The sequence below is a fragment of the Eleutherodactylus coqui genome, chromosome 7 (assembly GCF_035609145.1).
Source record: "Eleutherodactylus coqui strain aEleCoq1 chromosome 7, aEleCoq1.hap1, whole genome shotgun sequence".
Lineage (NCBI taxonomy): Eukaryota > Metazoa > Chordata > Amphibia > Anura > Eleutherodactylidae > Eleutherodactylus > Eleutherodactylus coqui.
The window spans coordinates 13,009,230-13,035,360 of NC_089843.1; the positions used below are offsets into that span (position 1 = coordinate 13,009,230).

At 44.6% G+C, this 26,131-nt stretch overlaps 1 protein-coding gene across 1 annotated transcript in view; it reads right to left on the minus strand.

Annotated features, from left to right (window-relative positions):
* Window positions 1-9,570: 9,570 nt before the first annotated feature.
* Window positions 9,571-26,131, minus strand: part of LOC136572354 (uncharacterized) — a 70,876-nt gene continuing 54,315 nt past the window's right edge. The window contains exons 8-10 of the mRNA XM_066572864.1: window positions 25,673-25,786; window positions 22,169-22,270; window positions 9,571-12,484 (exon numbers count right to left, since the gene is read on the minus strand). Of these exons, the coding sequence (XP_066428961.1) occupies window positions 12,387-12,484; window positions 22,169-22,270; window positions 25,673-25,786 (314 nt within the window). The 3' untranslated portion in view covers window positions 9,571-12,386. The remainder of the gene's footprint in view (window positions 12,485-22,168; window positions 22,271-25,672; window positions 25,787-26,131) is intronic.

Sequence of the window (26,131 nt, forward strand, 5' to 3'; positions counted from 1 at the left end):
TGACGAACTACAATAACCTGGCAATTATTATCTTTTCTTTTGTAAGAAAGAACATTAGCTTCAATATTATTCAGCAATGCATTGTATGTTTAACCCCTTAATGCTATAAGACGTACATTTACGCCCTACAGCTTTGGGGTATGTTTGAAGGGAGATTGCGCGGCGATTTCTCTCCATACAATGCAGGCGCCGGCTGTTTCTTACAGCTGACCATTGGCAGCAACAGCTCCGATAAGCTGCGTGGCTCAACAGAGCTGTTAACCCTTTAAATGCTACTGTCAGTCCTGACAGCGGCATTCAAATGCCCCGAACTATGAGACTGCAGAGACCTGTGTGGGTGTCATGGCAGTCAGGGGTCTTCTGAAATGCCCCAAGGCTGTCTTTGCAGAATGCCTATTAAGCTATGCCTGTGGCCTGCCTGATCGCAGTATGATGTAATGCCATGGCATTATATCATACTGCAGGAGCGATCAAACTATTGCAAGATGTTGTCCCCTCTGGGGACTAAAAAAAAAAGTAAAAATAAGATCAATAAACCCTTTTGCCATATTATAATAAAAGATCTAAATAATTAAACAATATTAAATATTTTGTATCGCTGCATCCGTAAAAGTCCAATCTATGAAAGTAATGCATTATTTACTCTGCACAATGAATGTCATCAGAAAAAAAATAAACAACGCCAGAAATGTGCATTTTTGGTCACCCTGTCTCCAAGAAAAAATGCAATATAAAGCGATAAAAAGTCGTATGTATTCCAAAATGGTACCAATGGAAACTACAGGTAGTACCTTATAGAATTAGTCTTCGCACAACGATGCAGATTGAAAAAAAAATTGCACTCAGAGGATGGTGGCAGAAAACAATTTACAAAAAAAGGATCTTTATTAAAAAAATAAAAGTAGTACAGCAAAAAAAAACAAAAAAAAAAACAACAATATGGGTTTGGTATCGTAGTAATCATACTGACCCCTAGAAAAGGGTTATCAAGTAATTTTTGTTGCAGTTTGTGAAACAAGACACACCGAAAGATGGCGGAATTTCATTTTTTTTATTTGACGCTACTTAGAATTTCTGTAAGTTTTTCAGTACATTATACGGTACATTAAATAGCACCATTAAAAAATACAACTCGTCCCGCAAAAAACAAGCCTTTATATAGCTACATCAATGGATGAATAAAGGAGTTACCACTTTTAAAAAGGGGAAGGAAAAAACGAAAATGGAAAAAATGGGCTGCTTCCTTAAAGGAATAAAATATTTATGTCACAATGCAGAAATTGGATTCTAACTAGAGATGAGCGAGCATGCTCGTCTGAGGTCGATGCTCCTTCAAGCATTTTCATACTCGAGAGTACTCGTTACTCGATCAAGTACCATGTGGTGCTTGACAAATTTTCACCCGCTTCTCACACGTTTTGTGACTTTTTTTTAGCCAATGAACATGCAGGGAAGGCTTTGGCACCTCCTGCTATGGCGTGCCAACCCCGTGCACATCTATAGCAGTGACTGGCTGGCCGGATCAGGTGACCTGGGATCATAAAAACTCAGGTCACCTGATGCTCGCCTCACACAGAGGCTGGATTAGCTGAGCGACAGAGCTGCAGTGAATGAGGGAGAGCGGTAGTGTAGGTTAGAAGGAGCGTTTAGGCAGGGATCCATCTTCAAAGAACCCAACAGTCCTTTTTAGGACTACAACTCCACTTTTGTGCATCATCAGTTTGGCTGGCTGGGACCAGTAGTGCGCACCAACCATTCATAAGCATCCTGGCTGTATACTGCAAATGATTTAATGCAGTATACTGCTAGTGGTGTACAGAGAGAAGATAAGAAGTAACAAAACTCCTATCATTTTTCGTTTTTTAATCTTTTGGGGGCCTTAAAGCAAACGCTATATACCCCTGTTTCTGTCCTGTCGATGCATACTCTGTAACTTGACTGTACGCAGTTTACAGTGCATATTTTGGCCTAAAAGCGTACACTGTATACCCCTGGGTGCGTACTTGATCTCGGATATCTGGACTTCTTTAAAGCATTTGACACCGTGCCACATAATAGGCTAATATACAAAATGAGACAGCTCCGATTGGGTAAAAACGTGTGTATCTGGGTAAAGAACTGGCTCAGAGATAGAAAGCAGAGGGTGGTAATAAATGGATCGTACTCTGATTGGGCCACGGTCGCTAGTGGGGGCCACAGGGTTCAGTATTAGGCCCCATTCTGTTCAATATATCCATCAACGACCTGATAGAGGGGCTGCACAGTAAAATATCAATATTTGTAGATGATACAAAATTATACAATATAATCAATGCAACGGAGGACAAGCTGCGGCTACAAACGGACCGAGATAAGCCGGGGGCTTGGGGAGAAAAATGGCAAATGAAGTTCAATGTTGAATAAATGTAAGACTATGCACATGGGCAGGAGAAACGGATGTCACCAATATACACTAAATGTGGTACTGTTAGGGAAAAGGGGGATGGAAAAAGACCTGGGGGTACTAGTGGATTGTAGACTAAACTGGAGTAACCAATGCCAGTCAGCTGCTGCAAAGGCAAATAAAGTCTTGAGGTGCATTAAAAGAGGTATAGGGGCGAGGGACAAGAACATCATCCTCCCACTATATAAGGCACTTGTCAGGCCCCACATGGAATACTGCGCACAGTTCTGGTCACCGGGGCTCAGGAAAGATGTTACAGTGCTGGAGGGGGTTCAAAGAAGGGCAACTAAACTAATACATGGAATGATGGGACTGGAATACCCAGAGAGGCATCAAAACTGGGATTATTTACCCCGGAAAACAGACGGCTAAGGGGCGACCAAATAACTATGTATAAGTACATGAGGGGACAATACAAGGATTTGTTTATACCCAGGACTGTTGGTAGGTAAGAGCATTCAAAAGTTATTACCACATAAATTGACAGATGTCTAATTAGAAAAATAAGGCGGACATAGTATGTTAGGTTCTTAAGGCCAAAATAAGCCATGTCCTTAAGGGGTTAAAAGGGTTCCCCAGGACATTGCTAAAAGGGCTCCTCAGCACAATGCTAAAGGGGGTCCCCAGGACAATATTACAGGGGCTTCCCAGGGCAACACATGTTGCAATTAAACAAGCAGTTTTATTAAACATTGGCATGTCTGAGCACTACTTAAAGGGATTTTCCAGGACTCCAATATCGATGACCCCTTGGATAGGTCATTAATATGCAATCACTGGAGGTTCATCCCTTGGAGGTTCATGTGAGGGCAATAGTGAACATTCACATGCCCACAAGTAACCAGATGGGCGAAGATTCATTTGCAAGGGTGAAGCCCTGCCCCTGTCATAGAATTTGCATATGACCATATTGGCTCTTAAAGGATTTGTACCTATACCATCAGCGAAGCGCTGAAAAGCAGAAGACCATAGAGCAGTACTCCACACTGCTTAGCTTCAGTGTGAATAGGCAGCAGCAAAAGAAGGACTGCATGTTATGTGGTGTTTGGTCATTGGTTCTCAATGGCTACAGAAGTAGCACTGTCCCCGAGCTGGGGAATAGTGCAGGAAAAGACCTCAAAGACCGTGAGCTGAAGTTACAGAGCCAACCATAAAAGAGGATGGACTTGCATCATGCGTAGTCGAGGGTATGCCTCCTGCCAAATGCATGTAAGGGAGGCCAACCTCAGGAAAATACGGGTAACATGCATATATGTTTGGGACTTTGGACTCAGGTATGAGTGAAGAGCTGGGAATGTGTTATTAGTTATGATTAAGGGGCAATAGTGTGGAAGCCCACGTAATCCTGCAGGATTGGAGAGTTTTCATGCTGTACAAACTGCGTGTAAGGTGCAAGGATGTCTCAAGGACTGCATTGTCAAGATGGTGTTTTTTGCATGTGCTGAAAATACGTGAATAAGCAATGTTTCATATGTGCATCGCAGCTGCTCCAGGAGGAGAGAGAAGAAGCCCCTTAAGGCTTCAGGATTTTCCCATAGCACGGAGAGATGGAGCGGGGCGAATGGTTAATCCTCCATAGGTCTGCTCACTCTCCCTGTTTTGGGTAGATCCCCCATAGCTCTGCTAAATCTCCCTGCTATGGGGAAATCCCGAGGGATATCCTCATAGCAGAGAGTGAGTGGGTGGGGCTATAGGGATTCTTACAGAGAATTCATATAGCAAACCATAGGGGGGCGCACTCTAGAGGGCAATCCATCTATCCCCACCCCCTCCTCCCATGATCTCAGGGAGCCCTGTAACCTTCATCCCCTCTCTCTCCCCACAGTAGGGAAATCCCTTGTGGAAAGAGATGGGGGAGTCGCCTACTGCCACCCACTGCTGAGGAATTGCCCATCAGAGGGGCAGGAGAAATACACTACTGCTTACAGTGGGACATTTAAAAGGTCCTTTTGCACCAGGAGCACCTTTTAAATGTCTTGCTGTAAGCAGCAGGGAAGCTATTTTATGTGCAAGAGTTTCCATAAACTCCTGCTCCCATAGGAGTCAATGGAAACTCCTCCAAAATGCTCACCGAATACAGTGCATAATCTGTCTTTCTTAGTTAAGCTGCGTTTTGTGCCCCTAATTATGTGCATATAAATGCTTCTATAGGAACCCAATGATTCTTTTAGAGGTGTTCATTTTGCACGTGCAGAAAGCACGCTCGTATGACCGAGGCCTATTAGTGAAACAGGCCACCTGGTGCTAAAGAGTTTGAGAAAACAAGGTAGTTGTGACAAGACAGACCCTTAGGAAAAAAATGTGAAATTGGGATGTTTACAAGATCTGGCATCTTAAAGGGGTTGTCCCGCGCCGAAACGGGTTTTTTTTTTTTTCAACCCCCCCCCCCGTTCGGCGCGAGACAACCCCGATGCAGGGAGGTAAAGAAAGCTCACCGGAGCGCTTACCTGAATCCCCGCGCTCCGGTGACTTCTCTACTCACCGCTGAAGATGGCCTCTTCCTCCGTGGACCGCAGCTCTTCTGTGCGGTCCACTGCCGATTCCAGCCTCCTGATTGGCTGGAATCGGCACGTGACGGGGCGGAGCTACACGGAGCTACACGGAGCCCCATAGAAGACTGCAGAAGACCCGGACTGCGCAAGCGCGGCTAATTTGGCCATCGGAGGGCGAAAATTAGTCGGCACCATGGAGACGAGGACGCCAGCAACGGAACAGGTAAGTATAAAACTTTTTATAACTTCTGCATGGCTCATAATTAATGCACAATGTACATTACAAAGTGCATTATTATGGCCATGCAGAAGTGTACAGACCCACTTGCTGCCTCGGGACAACCCCTTTAATGCTGAGACAAACTCTTCTAAGCAGGAAGAGGTCTCTTTGTGCTAAACATAGTAGCTATCAGCTGTGATGGGTGTATAGGTGATTACTGCTGCCAGAGTTCAAACACAGTGTACCTGCTGCCTTTGGGTGAAAGTGATGGTAGGACAGTTACCAAGAAATGTTTAAAGTACAGTGACCCTCCTGTGGAGTGACAGAATTAACTACTCTTGTTTAGTAATGTTCAGTCTTTTTGTGTGCTACCTCCACCTCTGTCTGTCACCACCACCTGCTTCAGCTATACTGGGCACCCCAGCTACGAAATATACTGCACTGTGTCTGGTAAGCAGTGAAGAGGCCATTGTACTCACTTGAGAACTGCAGCCTCTTCAAACAGGAGTGTGCAATCTTATGCAACATCTCCTTTTGGAGATTTACCTAATTGTTGTGTTAGTAGATGTGCAGGATGAAATGATTAAAAAAATATTTTGTTTCTTGGCACGTTAGCACTGTGAATGTCCTGCCTAAGTCCCCCTCTTTCTCTGCCACTGAACTGGCATCGTTGGTACGGCATCGGTGCTCTGCTGCTTGGATATAAATCTATGGTTTAGGGCTAAAGACGTGCCTGGATCTGTGTTTGTTGCACTTGGCCATTTGCCTGTGGATGATAGGCCAAAAATAATTCCAGTTTTACCTCTAGTAGACCAGACAGGGCTCTCCAAAATTGAGAAGTAACCAGGACTCCCCAATCAGACACAATGTGATGGAACAAACCGTCACACTTAAAGATATGCCTAATGAACAATTGCACCAGGTGGGTAGTAAAAGTCAAATCTAGGAGAGTTACAAAATAGATCATGTTAGGTGCACTGTTCAGAAACAATCTTCTGCTTCTGTGTCTGGCAAACATGGGCGTCATACCATTCTCTCTGTTTCTTGAGCTTATATTCAATCTCTTCCAGCACTCCTAGAGTTAATTGCTTCTGGCCTCCTGTTCAGCTGAAGCTCCTTTTCTAATCACTGTCCTATATAGCTGCCCTGGGCCTTTCAGACCTTGCTGCAGTGTTGCTGAAAGTTTTGTTCCTATCATGTCCTATCTAGCCGCTGCTTCGTCAGTTACCTTGCTACCTTGCGTTCAGCTTGTGTTCTGTGTTCTTCATTTGTGTACTCTATGGTCTGCTGTTCCATTGTCTGCTTTTCTGTTTATTCTTGTCTTTTTGTTCCTCCTTTGATTCTCTACTCCCCAGTGTTGTTCTATCTTTGTCCTATAGGTGTTCTGGCCTGCCAGGGTAAGTCAGCACCTAGAGGAAGACTGCGGGGTCATCCTTATTGGGACGAGTGCTCCGCTTGTAGGCAGGGGTCTCCCTCTCCTGGTAGCATATTTTTATATTCCACAACACTTCTGCTCGACCCAACCCAAACAACCAATCACTGTTAATCACCCAACCCAAACAACCAATCAGGTTGCGAATCAAGCAGAAGTGTTGTGGAATATAAATATTTACCTCCTGGTAATCAGTTTAGGGCTAATACCTTCCCTAGTTTCCATCCATATGCGCAGCTGTTCATCTGGTATCTTACTTCCCACGCTGGGGTTGGATGTCCGCCATGCTGGATTGGATCTTCAGGTTGATGCAGTGGTTCCATATCCACAGTCCTTACAGGTCATCTTGGAGAACTTGTCAATCATAAACCAAATCACCAAGCAGACAGAAATGAGAGGCAGATCCATAAAGAAATCCATAGTTGTATGAAGCTAAAGGCATTCCAGAATGGCAAATAGCATCCCTAGACTAGAGGGTTGTTACTAGGACATTGTATTATGTGCACACACTTAGCATGTAGAAACAAAGTCCTTGATATTTTAAGTCAAAGTTGGCCACCTGTACTGGTGTGAAATAAGTTCTGTAGTCCTGCAGACCCCGGGATGACCAGCAAGCTTGGTAAAGTACCTTCAGGATAAACTCCTTGTGCTTTCTTTGGTGGTGACCAGCATTTTGCCAGGCGGGATTCCATGAAAGCAAAGAATGATGGAAATTATAATCTTGTCTGAGTTGATGAGGTATTTGGGCTAATTTGGCTTCTGCCTCATTGTTGAGTGTTTTTCGCTCCTCTGGATCAACAAGGGGGGTTGGAAATGAGCTGAACTAGATGGACATTGTCTTCTTTCAGCCTGACATAGTGTGTAATATGTTAGATAGTGATATTCTTACACTTGAAAGATTTTTGTAGAAGAACGGCCTTCGCTGCAAATGAAAATGCATCCAACTCTAAATGAAACGCAGAAGAGAAGGCATCTTCAGGTCTTAAAAAAAAGCTTTTCGGCCTCCTGTGACAGACTTTAGGGTTGACATCTTGCCGAGTTAATGCAGAGATGGCGAAGTTGAAGGTGGATAAATTTCCAATAATAGTTGGTAAAACCTAGAAACCATTGTATGGCCTCTAGACTTCATGGCTTCGGTCAGTTCAGGACTGTGATCTATTCCACTGGGTTCATGCACAGGCCAGTTATATACCCACTCCAAGAATGAAAGTGTGGTCTGTTTGAAAGCAAACTTTTCAAGTTTAATTCATAGTCCATCAGTGCTTAAACTCTGAAGAACTTCTTTGAAATGCTTGCAGGTCTAGAGAGAAATATCATTCACATAGACAACCACCAAGGAATACAGAAGGTCACGGAAAAAAGTGATGACAAAATCTTGAAAGATGGCAGGTGCACTACATAAGATGAAGGGTAAGATGAGGTATTTGTAGCAGCTGTCACCACCCCCATATATGTGGATTAGGTTATAGGCTCCACATAGGTCTAGCTTGGTAAAAATCATTGCTCCTCTAAGTCTGTCAAAGAGTTCAGAGACTAATGGTTAGGGGCACTTGTTTTTAAGGTTAATTAGGTGATGCCATTAAGATACTGGTAATCAACACAAGGTTGAATAGACCAATCTTTTTATTTTACATCAAAGAAGACTGCCCAAGTTGGAGAAGAGGATTTCCTGTTCAAGGTTTTCTTTATTACATGTGGTCATGACATCTCTCGGATGGTGTAGAACCTGGAATCAGATATATGGGTCAGCTATAGGGTCTATGAGGTGCTAATGTTGCTAACTCCCACTTACTGAACACATCCACAAAGGCAACACATGGAAAAGAAAGACCAGCGGGGGGCACGCCTAACTTAGAAAGAAGACGGACGTTTCTTCCTAAAGCTCTGTCCTCAGGCAGGCTAAAAGCCACTATTATACACAGCTAGCAGCAATCTCAGCTTACCCCAGTGAACTCCGATCCTCCCGCTAGCCATGCCGAAGAGGAAGGTGTTCAAGCCGCCGCCACAAAGAGTCTCTGACTTCTTCCCGCTCCGTCCGGAGGCTCAGGAGCGGGCCGCTCGCAGCCAGAATCTGACATCATCAGCACCAATGCAGCCGGAGAGAGAGAGAAGGAGAGAGGACCAGCTGCAAGCCCCGCGGATGCAGGGAACCTAGCAACCGATTCCTCCATCTATCAGGCAGAGATACAAGGCAGCCCAGCGAGCAGTGAGGTAAGCGTAGGGATGGAGGGAGACATAGAATCACCTCAGCACTCACCTAATACGGCGTCTGATGGCTCCCGATCCCCCCCACCTTCTGCACAGCGGCAGATAAAGCAATCTAAAGAGACACAGAAAATACAAAAAGGCATTCATTCTCCTTCCTGGGATAAGCCCAGATTCAAACAGGAGGGAGTGAGATTTCTCAGCAGAGGAGAAGCCCATTAATCACCTACTCCATTAACAAACAAACAAAAAAATGGCCGCGGCACAGAGCTTAAATCCATCTTCCCACTCTTCATCCCCATCAAGCAGCCCTGAAAAACAGAAACCCAGGCTTTCTGCCCCACAGCACCAAAGGCCTTCTGCTCAGATGCAGAAGATGATTTTTTAGAGAAAGTCCCCTCCTCCAGCATTCCTGCATCAGAGGACTTTATTAAAAGTATGATTGTTGCATTGAGAAGGCACATTATTTCATATCCTATGGGACTGTCCAAAAATAAGTGATTTTTGGATGGAGGTTTTTGACCTTATCCCTAAAATAACGGGACTAAAGGTGAGAAACAGCCCCCACCTCGCAATACTACTCCTAGAATATGATCACATCCCTAGATCCCATCGAAAATGGATATGTCATTACTTACTAACTGCTAAGCTCATGATTACCAGAAAATAGAGATCTGAGAGTCCCCCAAATATTAAAGACCTATTGGACACTTTGGCAAACCATTACAACTATGAAAGTCAAACAACAACTTAAAAAATTTTAATAATTTGTGGAAACCTTGGCGACAGTTTGTTATTAGTTTGATTTATGTTCTCAATTGAATAAATTTCAAAAATTGAATAAATTTCAAAAAATGATAAATAAAACAAAATATTTGATTGAATAAAGGTTGAAACCTTCTCATATATACGCTAGTGCAAATAACTATAAAGAGTTAAACGTTAATCAGATGCAGAACAAGTGATTCCTTTTTATATATTTCTGGATACTTCTACTTTTAATGTTGTAACAACGATTGATGTTTAATCAAATGTACAAGATGCTTGTTCTTCTATTTTTTTGTAACCAATGCTATGAAACATGAGACTTCATTTCTTTCTCTGTATGCACTACAAAATGTTTAATAAAAAAATATTTGGGAAAAGAAAGACCAGCGAGCTACTTGGTGACAGGATGGATACATACTAGTGCAGCTGCAAGACATCGGTCCAGAAATCCTGTCCACAGCTAGTGAGTGGAGGCAAAGCCAGAGAACACTTAGTAGAATGGATCAAGGCCGAGCATTAAATTCATTTTTTTCTTTATGTAGGACTCCAATTTGCATGTCCAGGGGCACAGTGACAAACTAAATACAAATAATTAAAAGAAAGACAGCGTTTCAGGAATTAGGAAGATTCAATGGGGGCTAAAAGATAAATTAGAGAGGACTCACCTGGTATGGAAGGCCTAGTCTTTCTGGCAGGCTATCACACCAGTGTTCCCCAAAGACATGACAAAAATGGATGAGAGACTCCGTCAACTAGACATCCACAACCGGAGAGCACAAACAGGGAGGGTCAAATAAACCTCCGGAGATCTCATGTATACAAGAAAAGCAGAAACTCCAATGCTCGAAGGGCCCATCTCCAAATCACATATATAATTAAGTCAAATGATAATAACAGGCACTTGCTTGAGAGGAGTGTCTGATGGACACCTGACCCCTACTTGTAATCTAAGAATGCAGTGTATTAATGTCTTGCTTGATCTTCCAGAAATCACTTGGCCAGGTCCACTTGTATTTAGAAACAATCATTTAATTAATGAAAAAATAGACAAGCTAGGACTATGCAACATGTTTCGGAGTATGGTTCTCCCTTTTCAAGCACCTAATTACAGTGACTAAAAGGTGGTATATAATTGCATCTATGACCTTACACACGCTTTTGTGAGAGACATGATGGCCAGGCATGCATGTAAGTGACAAGGCACCAAGCCTTGTGTGCGTTCCAATGACTGGATGTAACTTTATTGCCCAGATATAAGCACGTCTACCAGCGTGCAGTACAATCATCTTAAGCATGTATAGGGCGTGCTTGCCATATCCAGGGAGTAGAAGGAACCACAATAATAAAACTTTATAGGTACTTAAAATTAAAGCAACACAGATAAAACAAACAATACAATATACTAAAAACAGTCTGAATGACATTATAAAAGATCCCCATACAAAACAAAGTAAAAGTGAAGACAATCAGAATCTAAGCAAATTTAAAAAGCAGTAAAATGGACTGAGACATTGAAATGTAATAGAAATAAAAATGAATGTATGTTTTTCTCAAGCTGAAGCTTTGCTCTGGACTTGGAAGACTGACTTGGCTCCGCCCGCTCCTCTCTTTTATACTGCCACACTAGCTCAACCTGTAATGAGGATCTGGGTTGTCAATTCCAGGCCCTCTATTCTTTGCTAAGCATGGGTAACCAATCCCCTGACTGTCCCTAGGTGACCTGTACATACCAGGGGCTGGAGAATATTACCAGAGCATAATTCAGCGAGAAATATGAACACATATCATCATAACTTTTCACACTGTTCATACATCACATGAAACCTGTTATAACACCATAATTATCACAGAAAGTGCTAGAGCACCCAACTCTGGGGTACTACAGTTGTCGTATATGAGGGGATATACAGGAGATATACAAGTGTCCTCACTATAAATGCTGCATTTGGTATAGTTATTAAATAAGAGTAGTGGTATCTGACATAAGGAATGTAAACAGTCATGGGCATCAGACAGCACGGATAGGGCGTGTTCACATGTGCTTGTTTCACACTGGATGTACTACTAGAATTAGAACCATTTTATAACATTTCATTCACAGCTTAAACCTACATGGTTCTAGGTTCACAGATTTATTGCTGTTTTTTCTCTATTTACTTTTATTTATTTATTTTTTTAAAAACAGATGCTTTATCATTCCCAATAAAGGGGTGTAACTAAAAGGGAAAGTGCCACAGAGCATGCCTATAACACTCTCCTATAAAAGTCAATAGGTGATGATCACAGCTTACTTCTCCCCCTTCCTGCATAGTGAACTCTTCATTGGTCATGGAGATTACCCACAACACTTCCATTAGATGTCAATGGTTTCCCTCCTACCCATTGTCCATGAGGCTCAGTGGTCCGACTGAAAAGTGCAAAACATTTTATTTTTTTCCACTATACGTAGGGACATGGAAGATTTGTTTTAAATTTTAAAAAAACAAAACGTTTAATATAACAACCTGATTTTGACAATAGGTTATTTTCTGGTGACACATTCCCTTTAACAAATATTGCTACAATTGTGCCTTTTAAGCAGCCAACCTGAATCCTAATAACTATCTTTATCCGTCTCACCAATCAGCTCAGGTTGCATCTCGCATCGTAGAACATTGAAGTTAACAAATGCGTAACATGTCAAGTCAATAATTGCTACATGTGCAGAAGAGCTCTCCACCATCCGCCATCATAAATGCAATATCGAGGTCCAGAATGTTCCAGTCTAACTCCTCATACACCAGCGCTGTTGTTAAATGCCCAACGACATCTGGATGGCTTGACCGTTCAGACAGGGGTCTCACTGTCTCCTTTTGGATTATCAGCTGGAGTTTTCATTTCATTTTTTGGAACTGCTGTAAACTTCTTATGTCCTGATTTATAACCTAAAACATGAAATTAAGTAGAAATTAAAATATACTGCTACTTACCCTAAAAATGGACCAATCCAGTTAACATAATAGGGTTATCTGGTCTATACATTGGACTGGGATGTTACAAATCTTCCAGGACATTAAGTAGTTTACTCCATCAATGAAGAACTGGCTGGGAATTAAACCCGCAAACTTCCATGATTACCAGTAGGGGGAACTGAAGCACAACTTCACTGCAGCAACCTAAATCATGTGTTAAACCATGGCTGCAACATACAGTAGAAACAGAAACCAAAAATGGCAACAGTATGCAAAATAAATTTACTATCAGAGGGTCAGGTCTGGCGGCTCGCGGGTCCTCTGTGCCCCCACTGCTAGTCCTGTCACTCAGGCGGCTGCCGTGCGGCACAGGGGAGCCCTGATCCTGGTTGCCGCACTCCTCCTCACCACTGGGTTGTCAGGGACGCGGTGGGTGCTGCTCCGCACCACGTCCCCGGCACCATGGCAATCCAGCACTCGTCTTGATCTCTGCCTCCTGCAGGGCTGAGTGTTTTCTGTTGCTGTCAGACACTCTGCCCCAATCAGCTGCTAGGGCTTGAGCTCTGACAGCATTTATACGTGTCTATGTGCTCATATGCTTACCAGAGTTTGTTTGGTCTTCCAGCTGCACCCACGTTTTCATGTATATTGTCTTCTGCTTGACTCTCTGCTTTCTGGACCAGACTCTGCCTTTGCCTGACCCTTCTGTACCGCGTACCCTTCAGTTTCTGACCCAGATAGTCTGACTTGCCTTTGTGTTGTTTGTTCCAGTGTCTGTTGTCTATCCCCATATCCCGCTTCACTAGTGAGTGTGGGGACCATCGCCTAGTTGTAACCTTGGGGCTTACCCCAGGAAGGCAAGTAGGTAGAGACAGGGGTTGCGGACCCTCAGGGACCTCCAGTATTCCAGACCCAGTCCTGACAGTAACATTGGCCGAAAAGAAGTCAGATCCCTGCATCCGACCGGCCACTTTGAATCCCTCTATGGAGGCAGTGGCGGCCTTAGTTAACCAGGTCCAGGTTCTGACGAACCTGGTTCAGGACCTAACCATCCGCCTGCAACATCAGGAACAGGTGGTGGCTGCAGGTTCTGTGCAGATGCTTCACGTTTCAGGTACGGTAGCGGAACTACGGGCTATGCTTCCTGATTTCTTCCTTGGGGAGAGAAGCCAGTTTATTGCTTTCAGAGAGGGCTGCAAACTCTACTTTGATCTTCGACCCCTCTCCTCTGGCACAGATTATCAGAGAGTGGGAATCGTTATTACCCACCTGAAGGGAGAACCCCAAAATTAGGCTTCTCACTACCATCTGACTCTCCCATGAGACAGTCTCTTGGCGCCCTTTTCTCTGCACTGGGCCAACTGTATGACAAACCCGACCAGGCTTCCTACGTGGTTTCTAAACTCCTGGCCATGCGCCAGAGTTGGAGGGTGGCGGAGAAATATTGTTCTTAATTCCGCCAACACTGCACGCAATCCGGATGGAACGACGACTCTGAAGGATTTCTTTTTGGCCGGTCTGTTGGAAGGTCTTAAGGACCTGTTGATGGCACATCCTGAGCCGAAGACCCTGTAGCAAGACCAGTAACTTACAATTCGGGCTGACCACCGCTTGAGGGCCAGACGATCCACCAGGACCAGTCCAGTTCATCTGTCCACCTCTTCGGATAGACCAACCTTATCTCCTCTCTCCACAGAACCCATGGAGCTGGGAACCATGTCCCTTAAACAACGGTGGGAATACCACCTAAAGAAGAACCTCTGCTTCTACTGTGGAGAGCCGGGTCATCGCATCGCAACCTGCGGTAAGAAACCGCGGCAGGAAAACTTCCACTCTTAGGAAGTTATCAGGAGGACTGTCTAGGAGCTCAGGTACTCCCTGTGATGTGTAAAATGTTATTACCCTGCAGCTTAGAATTTTTGTCTTGCTACCATACTGGCCAAGCCTTTGTTGATTCTGGGGCTCTGGGAAATTTTGGGTTTTTGTTACGTTTGGAACCTCTGATTCTGATCTCTGGGGTTGACCCCACTCCGTTGCAGGCCGGCCTTATTAATCTGGTTACCCTGGAGTTAAAGTTTACCGTAGGAGCCTTACATACTGAGTCCTGCACCTTTCTTGTCATGAGAGACCTGTCTGTATGCCTGTTGGAGGTGGATATCTCCACCTGTGAGGGGGTTGAACTACCAGACTACCTCTCTGAGTTCTCAGACGTCTTCTCAAAACAGTTATCTGAAGCCTTGCCTCCCTAAAGGGAATTGGATTGTGAAATTGATTTGATTCCTGGGGCCAAACTCCCTAAAGTCTGCATCTACAATGCTATGGTTCCCAAGAGGGAGCCCATGAAGGACTATATCCAGGATAGTTTAGCCAGGGGACACATCCGACCCTCAAAGTCTCCTGTGGGTGTCAGGTTTTTCTTTGTTGAGAAGAAGGACGGGGGTCTCAGACCCTACATTGACTACAGAGAGCTAAATATGATCCCAGTCAGAAACCAATACGTTCTCCAATCATCCCTGACCTCCTCAACCAGGTTGCTGGTGCCCAGTGGTTCTCTAAGATCGAATTATGGGTGGCTTAAAATCCCATCTGGATTCGGGAAGGGGATGAGTGGAAGACAACTTTTAATACTCCTCTCGGCCACTTTGAATACCTAGTCATGCCCTTTGGGTTGTGTAACGCCCCAGATATTTTTCAGGGGTACATGAATTCCGTTTTTCAGGATATCATGGGGGTGTTCGTCATAGTATACCTGGATGACATTCAGATTTTTTCCTCTGACTGGGAAACACACCTTACACATGTGCAGATCGTGTTGACTTGACTCAGGGCTAACAAGTTATTTGCGAAGATGGAGAAATGTGTTTTTGGTGTGCAGAAAATATCGTTCTTAGGGTATTTCATTACACCATGGGATATTCAGATGGATCCTGGGAAGGTAAAAAGCCATCATGGTGTGGGCCCAGTCAGTCACCTTGAAAGCTCTGCAACGCTTCCTGGGGTTCGCCAGTTACTATCGCAAGTTCATTAAGATCCTTTAACGGATCTCACCAAGAAGGAAGCGTACATGAGTACCTGGTACTCCTCGCTTGCAGCCTTCACTACCCTGAAGACTGCCTTCTCCTCAGTGCCTGTCCTCATCCAACCAGATCTTGCCAGTCCATTTGTGGTGGAGTTGGATGCCTCCGAGTTTGGAGTAGGAGCGGTACTACACTCATAAATCTTAGAACGTGTGCCAATTTTCTAGAAAGTTCTCATCTTCAAAACTAAACTACGATATAGGCAACTGGGAATTACTTGCTATTAAGTGGGTGTTTGAGGAGTGGAGGCATTTTTTTGGAAAGGGCTCACCATCAGATTGCGGTGCTCACAGATCATAAAAATCTTATTTATTTAGACTCAGCTAAGAGGTTGAATGCTCGGCAAGCCCGCTGGGCCATGTTCTTTCCTCGCTTCAACTTCTGAGTTGCCTACTGACCCGACTCTAAAAACGTTAAGGCCGATGCTTTATCTAGGAGTTTCAGTGTGCCTGAATTTACTGAGTCCGAGCCTGAAACTATTCTTCCCCCGAGGTGGTTCTTGTAGCCGTCTCCTCTGACCTTTCACCTTTGATTCTCACTGCTCAGCAATCTGTACCAGAAGCCCTTCCGGAAGGCAAACTCTTTGTTTCTTTACCTTTGAGGTTGAAAGTGTTAGAGGAGACGCATGCCTCGGTCTTAGCGGGTCACCCCGGTATCCAGGGAACTCAGGAACTACTTTCCAGAATCTATTGGTGGCCTCATATGGCTAGGGACGTTTGAGTATTTGTTACCGCTTGTCTGGTGTGCAATAGGGGAAAGAGTATCAGGAGACGTCCTGAAGGGCCTCCTCTTCCCTTGCCCATTCTGTCCAGGCCCTGGTCACATTTGTCCATGGACTTCATAACTGATTTGCTGCCGTCGCAGGAGAATATGGTCATTTGGGTCATCTTGGATTGGTTCTCTAAGATGGCACATTTTGTTCCTCTGGGCAAGCTGCCAAATGCCAATCTATTATCTGAGGTGTTTATCATAGAGGTGGTTCGGTTGCATGGGATTCCTGAGGATGTGGTCTCAGATAGAGGAGTACAGTTTGTTGCTCACTTCTGGTGAGTTTTCTGCGAGAACTTGAATATTGAGCAAATGAATCAAGAGTTAATTCAATACCTACGACTTTTTGTGTCTGATAATCAATATCAATGGGTTAACTTTCTACCTCTCGCTGAATTTGCTATTAATAATCATTAGAGATGAGCGAACACGTTCAGCCCCGCCCCTTTTTCGCCCGAACACCGAACTTTGCGAACACTTCAGTGTTCGGGCGAAAAAGTTCGGGGGCCGCGCGGGGGGGTGCGGCGGGGAGTGGGGGGGAGAGGGAGAGAGAGAGGGCTCCCCCCTGTTCCCCGCTACTGCCGCCCGCGCCGCCGCGCATCTCCCCGCCCCCCGGCGGCCCCCGAACTTTTTCGCCCGAACACTGAAGTGTTCGCAAAGTTCGGTGTTCGGGCGAAAAAGGGGCGGGGCCGAACGTGTTCGCTCATCTCTAATAATCATGTAAATTTGTCCTCTTAAGTCTCGCCGTTTCTTTGTAATTATGGGTTCCATCCCCGGTGTGCTTTCTCTGCTCCCTCGGTTTTGGACATGCCATTTGCGGATACAGCTATGGACGAACTGTGCACAGTTTGGGCCCAGGTTCGTAAGAACCTTCAGGGTTCCCAGGCTAATAAGATACGCACAATCTCTGCACCTTTCATGGTTGGGAAGCAGGTGTTACTTGCCTCAAAAAATTTTAAACTGAAGGTTCCATCCTTAAAGCTGGCTCCCCGCTTTGTTGGTCTATACACCATCTCTCAGGTGCATAGACCTTACAAATTGTCCCTTCCGCAGTCATGGAAGATTCATGATGTTTTCCACAAGGGGTTACTTAAGAAATACGTAACCCCAGTTCTGCCCGCCTGGAACCCGCCCTCTCCTACACTTGTTCAGGAGAACTGGAGTACGAGGTAGAGAGATTGATTGATGCCCAGCAGGTTAGAGGCATTCTACAATACTTAGTGCACTGGAGGGGTTTTGGCCCTGAGGACCGTACGTGGATTCCTGCTGGGACATGCATGCGCCACTATTGGTTTGACGGTTCTACGGGGCCTTTCCCCTCAAGCCCACTCTGGGGTCTGGTGTCCCCGCATAAAAGGGGGGTACTGTCAGGTCCAGCGGCTCACGGATCCTCCGTGCCCCCAACGCCAGTCCTGTCACCCAGGCGGCTGCCGTGCAGCACAGGGGAGCCTTGGTCCTGGTTACCCTCCCTGGCTGCTGTGCTCCTTCTCGCCGACGGGTTGTCAGGGACGCGGCAGGTGCCGCCTCATGCTGCGCCTTCGGCACCATGGCATCCAGGCACTCATCTTGATCTCTGCCTCCTTCAGGCCTGGGGGCGTGTTCTCCAGCACTGCTGGGTGTTTTCTGCTGCTGCCAGACTCCCTGCCCCAATCAGCTGCTAGGGCGAGAGCTCTGACAGCATTTATATGTGTCTGTGTGCTCATATGCTTGCCAGTGTTAGTTCGGTGTTCCAGCTGCACTCTCTGCTTTTTGGACCCTTCTGTACCGCATACCCTTCAATTGCTGACCCGTATAGTCTGACTTGCCTTTGTGTTGTTTGTTCCAGTGTTTGTCTGTTGTCTGTCCCGTGTCCCAGTTGTCGCTCTGGGTCTTAGCCCAGGGGGGCGAGTAGGTAAGGACAGGGGTTGTAGGCTTTTTAGGGATATCAAATATCCTGGACCCCAGCCCTGACACAGAGGTATACATACCTATAATCAATACTTTAACCACATTAAATAATGCAAGGCTCTTGGTATATAATTGGATCAAATTACATTGGCCCATCTACCAACGTCCAGGTGACCAAGCTCAGATGGGACAGAAGGTAAATGGGTGGTTTAACGTGCACCTATATATTTCTGTTGAAATATATTTCCATTCGATAGTGCTGACCTATTTAACTTTTTTTGTACAAATATTGTGAGGTTTTGGCTGCCTTCGCTTGGTCGTGCACACCTGCTACCCATTTACCTTCTGTCCCCGCTATTGGACCATATAAATGGTATCCTACCTTCGTTGGTTTTATTTGTAGGCTTAGTCCCAAGAGAGGAGCATTCTGAGAGGTAGGTACCCAACCATCCCAGGTTAAGATTATACCACTTGGTTAGATGTATTTATTATAGGTATTTATACCTCTGATAGTAAGTTTATTTTGCGTGCTGTTGCCATTTTTGGCTTCTGCTTCCATTGTATGTTGCAGCCATGGTTTAACGTGCACCTATATATTTCTATTGGGATATATTTCTATTAAGATATATTTTATCTTTTTTTTTTACAAATATTGTGGAGTAGCGGCTGCCTTCACTTGGTCATGCACACCTGCCGTCCATTTACTTTCTCTCCCTGCTACTGGACCATATAAATGGTATCCTACCTTCCCTGGATTTATTTGTAGGTTTAGCCCCAAGATAGGAGCATTCTGAGAGGTAGGTACCCAACTTTCCCAGGTTGAGATTATAGCACCTAGTATTAGAGTTAGTGTGCTGGAGAGGAGCATCGGTTAGTGTTAAATGTCTATTTGTTGTATAAATATATGTATTTCACTATAATAATCGGACAGCAGAATGAGGTCAGATGTGTGTTGCATTGGATACTCAAGATGAGTTCAGTAGTCCATGCTAATGAAGAAATAGTCTACAGTGTCAGATCACCTATATATTTAGCTAACGTGAAACGCACGCGCACACGCGCACACACGCGCACACGCGCACGCGCACACACACACGCACACACACACGCACACACACACGCACACACGCACACACACGCGCACACACGCGCACACACACGCACACACACGCACACACACGCACACACGCGCACACACGCACACACACGCACACACGCGCACACACGCACACACACGCACACACACGCACACACACACGCACACACGCACACACACACGCACACACGCACACACACGCGCACACACGCGCACACACACGCACACACACGCACACACACGCACACACGCACACACACGCACACACGCACACACGCACACACACGCACACACACGCACACACACACGCACACACACGCGCACACACGCGCACACACGCGCACACACACGCACACACACGCACACACACGCACACACACGCACACACGCACACACACGCACACACACGCACACACGCACACACACGCACACACGCACACACGCACACACGCACACGCACACACACACACTGAAATTAATTCTCCCTGCCCTTCCCCCTCTCCAGCGTCAAGCCAGGACACAGGAGAAGCTCGTACATGGCAAAAGGACAAAAGACCGGCATACGGAGACTGGGAAGAGGGAAGGGAGGGGGTTTTCATACAGTTTACCCTATAACCATGAGTATAAACCATGTATGTCATATTTTGTCCGCCCATAATGGGCAGGTATTATGTGCTTAGATAAAAGGAGTTCATGCATAATAAACGGGGCAGAGCTCTCTAGACTTCAGACTGAACTGATCTCAGACTGGACTCTTTGTTTTATGCACACATATACCAGAGTTTACAATCAGGAGACTATAAAATACCCCAATCCCTGCTTGATAAATTTTGTTCCAGAACATTTGGACCCATCTGAGAGCTTGGTCACCTGGACGTTGGTAGATGGGCCAATGTAATATGATCAAATTATATACCAAGAACCTTGCATTATTTAATGTGGTTAGAGTATTGATTATAGCTATGTAGACCTCTGATAGTAAATTTATTTTACGTGCTGTTGCCATTTTTTGTTTTCTGCTTCTATAGTAATGCAGCTCTGTCCAAATTAGCAGGGCTGGACTGTAGTAACAGACACTGAAAAAATGAACGCCACAGCGTCACATGCTTGTAGCTACGGATGCTGGATAGGCATTGTCCATACGTTATATCCTGGAGGACTGCACTAACATTTGAATACCTTCACAAGGAATTTTCTCCTTAAACTGTGAAATTGAGCAGAATCTCACTGGAAGATGTAAGAATGTAAGAATCATCAGATGGATATATGGATATATATATATATATATATATATATATAAAATCAGGCTTAGTCAACCTTGAGCTGGCTACCTGAACCAAGGGGATGTCCATTACCACATTAATCCAACGTTTTGCCCGATACAACATGTGGCCTAGATAAAAATGGGGGGGAATCAATTTATTATGCACAGAAACATGCTTTGGGCCTGGACTATTTATTAGCCACCTTATGTTTTAAGGTCGGCACATGAACAACCTTTTTGTCTCTTTATTTTGCACATTCACAGAGAAAGCCTGCAAGTCTTTCTACCCACAAGTAATCTTAAATTTATGGCCATAATTGATATCCTTAAGAATGGAATGAACCTCAAAGCCGGGTTCTTGCAGCACTGGAAAATATGAAAGGTCTGAAAGAGGTGAAGAGCGGTGTCCTTAAAGAGACCACCCAGGTTGTGTGTAATGATGCCTGTGGGGTGAGTGGGTCGGGAGATGGCATCATGTCTCCTCTAGGAGAGAACTCAGAAGGGGTGCTATTCCCAATCATTGTTTTATAGACATAGTAAAAACTCATACATTGATTTGAAAGAATGCCGCCATCCAATAGGTGGCGCTGCACAGGTATCGTTCCATCTTCCTTGTTTGCAAGCCTGAAGGTGAAATTTCACATTATTTGTCAGTGGACTAATTATTTACTGTTATGGTCATCCCTCCCTGGTATTTATCTAAATGCTATTAATCCCAACATGCCTGTGCCCTCTTACCCTCTGTCTCTGGTATTTATCTAGTGCTAATTAAGTTCACCATGGACATGCCCTCCCATGTGATCATGTGCATTTATTAAATACATCCTTAAGTTTGTTCCATTATGTCTGAGGAAGGACCCTGTGAGGTCCAAAAGCTCGCTATAACATCATTCATTTTGTTAGCCATTAAAAGGTATCATATCTACAAGCTTACTTAGTTTCCTTACTGCGAACAATCACAATTTGCTCTACTATCTAACACGGTAAAAACCCCTTTTTTTTGCTTCCCACACTCACACACAGTGATTGACATTTTTGTTCTGTTTCACTTTGTATACATGGCTTTCTCTTTGAGTGGTATGTAGATCCTGGACTCAGACTTTCTCTAAGAGCAAGAGAAAAAGCAGGACTCACAGGTTTTCTCTATGAGTAGATGGAGGAAGCAGGACTTAATTGTTTTGTCCAGCGTTAGAAAAACATAGCTGTTTTTTCCAAACACAGTGCCACCCTTGTCCATAAGTTTGTATGTGGTATTGCAGCTTAGCTCCATTGAAGTGAATGAGAACTGAGCTGCAATATACACAACCCATGGACAACAGTGATGCTGTGTTTGGAAGAAAGCAGCCATGTTTTTCTAACCCTGGGCAATCTCTTTAAAGGCTCACTCTATGAGTTGATGGAGGATCAGACCACTGAATTCTAAATAAAGTGTCCCGGACCCCACTGAGATTGGTATATAATGAGTCATCCAGCCGTTCTTGCTTTAGGCAGTGTTACAATAGCCTCACAGAATGTTTCTCTCATACTCTCAACAGTGAGGTGCGGTAGGTGGGTATTTTACTTACAGGAGGTACCGATGAGGACTGAAATTCTCCAAACAAAGGACAAGCCAACTGAAAGGAACACATAACCAACCATGGGATACTCTCGCCTTGAGATGTCACCATCTGGAAAAACAACAGTGTGAAAGGCATTAAATTGGCCCTCACTCACCGCCTAGTGCCATCACATGTCACATCAGCAATATAAAGGGCGACTCTTCTACACAGTCTGGGTGTCAGAATCCCAGGAGTCCCCTATCAGAGGCTTGATCCCTCCTTTCCACCAAAGCCTCCCAGGTGTCTCCTAATTACGAGACACTCTTTTTCTGATACACACACACACACAGATACATACATACATACATATATCCCATATAAGAAGTCTACACACCCCTGTTAAAATTCTATGTTTTTGTTATGTTTAAAAAAATCTAACAAAAATAAATCATTTCAGAATTAATTCAACATTCATTTATAGGATGGAAAAAATGTAGTTTGATGTGCCCTTGTAGTGGCCCAGAACAACAGGGCTCCTCCATAACGCATGAATGAAGTTGTCTTGTGCTTATGTGTTGTCAGTGTCTTTCCTGTTGCATGAATATGATGTGTATTGCACTTCTGCAGCACTGAATACATTAATTGTCTGGTTTGTGAGAATGTCTGGAAATGTATCTTGTGTTTTGTCATGTGATCATGTTTTATATATGTAATTGCAAGGGGTATGCTAGGAGGGAGTTGGTGTTGTGTTTGATTGGTTCTGGACTTGGCAGCAGTTGGAGAGTGGGTGGAGCTGCCTGAGACCCGCATGGACACCTTCTGTAAGTGTGGACCAGTTCAACATCTGGATTCACTGCAGAGGAAGGAGCAGTGGAGCCACACGTCACAACCCAAAGCTCAGGTAAATCGCACCGTGGGTTCCCTGTTTGTAGGCCGTCCCTCAGCTACTTGGATGGGTCCTATGCTACCCTCAGGGTGGGAGATGGTAGAGCCCTGTGGCAAGGCCCAAATTCTACCCCACTGTCTCCTAGGCTGAGGGCCCGCTGCTCGGATACTGCACGCTTATGACAGAATTCAGTCTTTTTGGGTAGGTGTCTATTAGCATGACACACCTTGACAATCTTTGCCCTCTCTTCCTTGCAAAGGACTGCAAGAGTATCTCATGTGTAGCGCCCTCTTCAGGTCAACCCACATTTTTCAATGGGATTCAGGTCTGGGCTCGGACTGGGCCATTCCAAAACTTTGATCTTGTGGTGAAGCCTTTCTTTTGTTGATGTGGAGGTATACCTTGTGCTAAAAGGTGAACTTCCTCTTCATCTTCAGCTTTATAGCAGAGGCCTGAAAGGTTTGTGCCAAAATGGACAGATATTTGGAACTGCTCATAATTACTTCCACCTTGCAGCAGCAGTAAAACAGCCGCCACATAATGCTGCCCCCACCATCTTCACTGTGGGTATGGCGGTCTTCTAGTTAGGTGCAGTGCCAAACATACTTTTTGGAATTATGGCCAACAAGGTCCCCCTCATTCTTTTTAGACAGAACACATTCTTCCACAGACTTTTAGCAGACTTGATTTAGGTTTTGGCAAAACATAGCCGGGCTTGGATGGTTTTCTTTGTTAGACAAGGCTTTCATCCTGTCTCCCTCCCCACAGCTTAGACATATGAAGAATACAGGTGATGGTTGTTACATGCATTACACAACCAGTGCTTGCCAGAAACTCCTGCAGCACCTTTAACCCCTTGAGTGGCACGGCCGGAAATTTTCCGGGACGAGCTCCACTGCCGATAGTGATATAGCCCGGAAGATTTCCGGGCTATGTATCACTATGGGAGCTGCAGACGACAATGCCACAAGCTGTGGCATTGTGCTCTGCCTGCACAGTCCCACGGAGAACAAAGCAGGACATTGAGAAGCAGGAAGATATTGCCGATTTACCGGCAATCTCCTGCTTCTAAGTCTCCTGCTTTGTTTACAGGTTGCTATAGAGACCATCGGCTTGCTTCTGTGGCAGGGAGAGCTGATGCTTAGCTGTCAGATGACAGTTAGGCACCAGCTCTTACAGCAGAGATCAGAGAAAACCTCCGATCTCTGCTTTGTTAACCCTTTACATGCTGCAGTCTATGTGACTGCAGCATGTAAAGGGCTGTCACTGCAGGATGTAAAGGGCTGTCACCATCAGACCCCCGGAAAGTGATCAGGGGGTCCTGATGGGTCCCTGTGGAAGTCCCCTAAAGGAACAAAAAAAAAGTTAAAATAAAAAAAAAAGTTAAAAAATGATTAAAAAAATAAAAATAAAAAAACACTTGTCTCCCTTTACTTTGTAAAAAAATTAAAATAAAATCACACATGTGGTATCCCTGCGTTCCTAATGACCCAGAGTAGGAAGTTGGTACATTATTTTAACCCCTTAATGACATTGCCCCTTTTTTTCTTTTTTCCCCCATTTCTTTTTTTCCTCCCCGAAACATACAAAAACTGTATAAACTTGCTATCACCAGAATGGTGCTGACTCAGAGAATAATGATATCACATTATTTATTCTGCATGTTTAACACCGTAAAAATGAAATCCAAAAAACCAATGGCAGAATTTCTTTTTTTCCCCCCAATCTCCCTACAAATGTTTTTGCAAAAGTTATGCAATACGTTATATATACCCAAAAATGATGCCATCAAAAAGTACAACTTGTCCCGCAAAAAACAAGCCCTCATACGGCTGTGTCAGTGGAAAAGTGAAAAAGTTATGGCTCTTGGAACGCGACTGCAAAATTAGTTGAAATTCAATGATTAGACCATTTAAAAAACCTGCCCTGGTGGGCACGACAGGGTGGTAGGAAACCCGCCACTCAAGGGGTTAATGCTGCTACAGACCTCTGGGCCTCCCGAAACAATCTTCTTCTGGTCCTTTTATCAATTTTTGAGGAACAGACAGTTCTTGGTGATGTCATTGTTGGGCCATTAATCCACTTCTTGCTGACAGTCTCCCCTGCGCCCCATGGTACATGTAATGTCTTGGAGATGTTTTGGTACCCTCCTCCTGATTAAAACCTTCCAACAATCAGATCCCTTTAATGTGCTGTAAGATCTTTACCAACCAACTAAGAAAATGTCTAGATGAGCCAAACGAGTCACATGGAAGGTGGAGAGAAATCTGAAATGATTCATCTTTGTCGGGTTTTTTAACATGACAGAAACGTTATTTAAGTGTAAAGAAGAGATACAATTGAAGAGGCAGTGGTGGGCACAAGGAAGCCCTCAGACACCTGCGATTTGGCATCTCCTCTGTTATACAGATATCACTATTATATCAGTGCACTGCCTGTATCGCTGCGCAAGAGCCAAGCCTGATTTAAGAAGGCCAGACCTGCATAACTAAGTGACAGCGCGGGATCTGGGACAGGTGGGACTTAGTATTTGAGGGGTCAGTACTCTCATTACCTGATTGGTGGCACAACATCAGCAAATTCTACATCTGACAACATCCACATCTGAAAAAGCAAATGCATTACGATTGTCAGAAGATACTCACTGAACCGATAGTGTAAGAGCCCGGCACAGACGGCAAACAAGAGTTGGAGCAGCAGTAGGAGCAGGCTCAATGCCTTTAGAGCGGTCTTCCTACAGCTGGAGCTCATGTCATCAGCTACAAAGGACCAAAATGTTTGCTATTAAGGTCCGATTCACACAAATCATGTTCACGTCCAAGTGCTGTCCGTATTTACAACTGAATGCACAGAGACAGCACACCGGCTCATGATGGCCAATCAGTTTTATAGATGTGTTTTTTTCTTTCACATACTGTCCTTTTGTGGTCCAACAGTCACCTGGTCAAGTCTAGTTGGTGCAAATAATGAAATGGAGCACGCATGGAGGAAATCCATGTTGTTTACTGATCATTGTTAGGCAATTCTAGAATAAAAGTGGACCTACCTCAGTTTTTTTGCTTACGAGAAAAAAAAAACAAAACAGATGACACACAAGGATCACA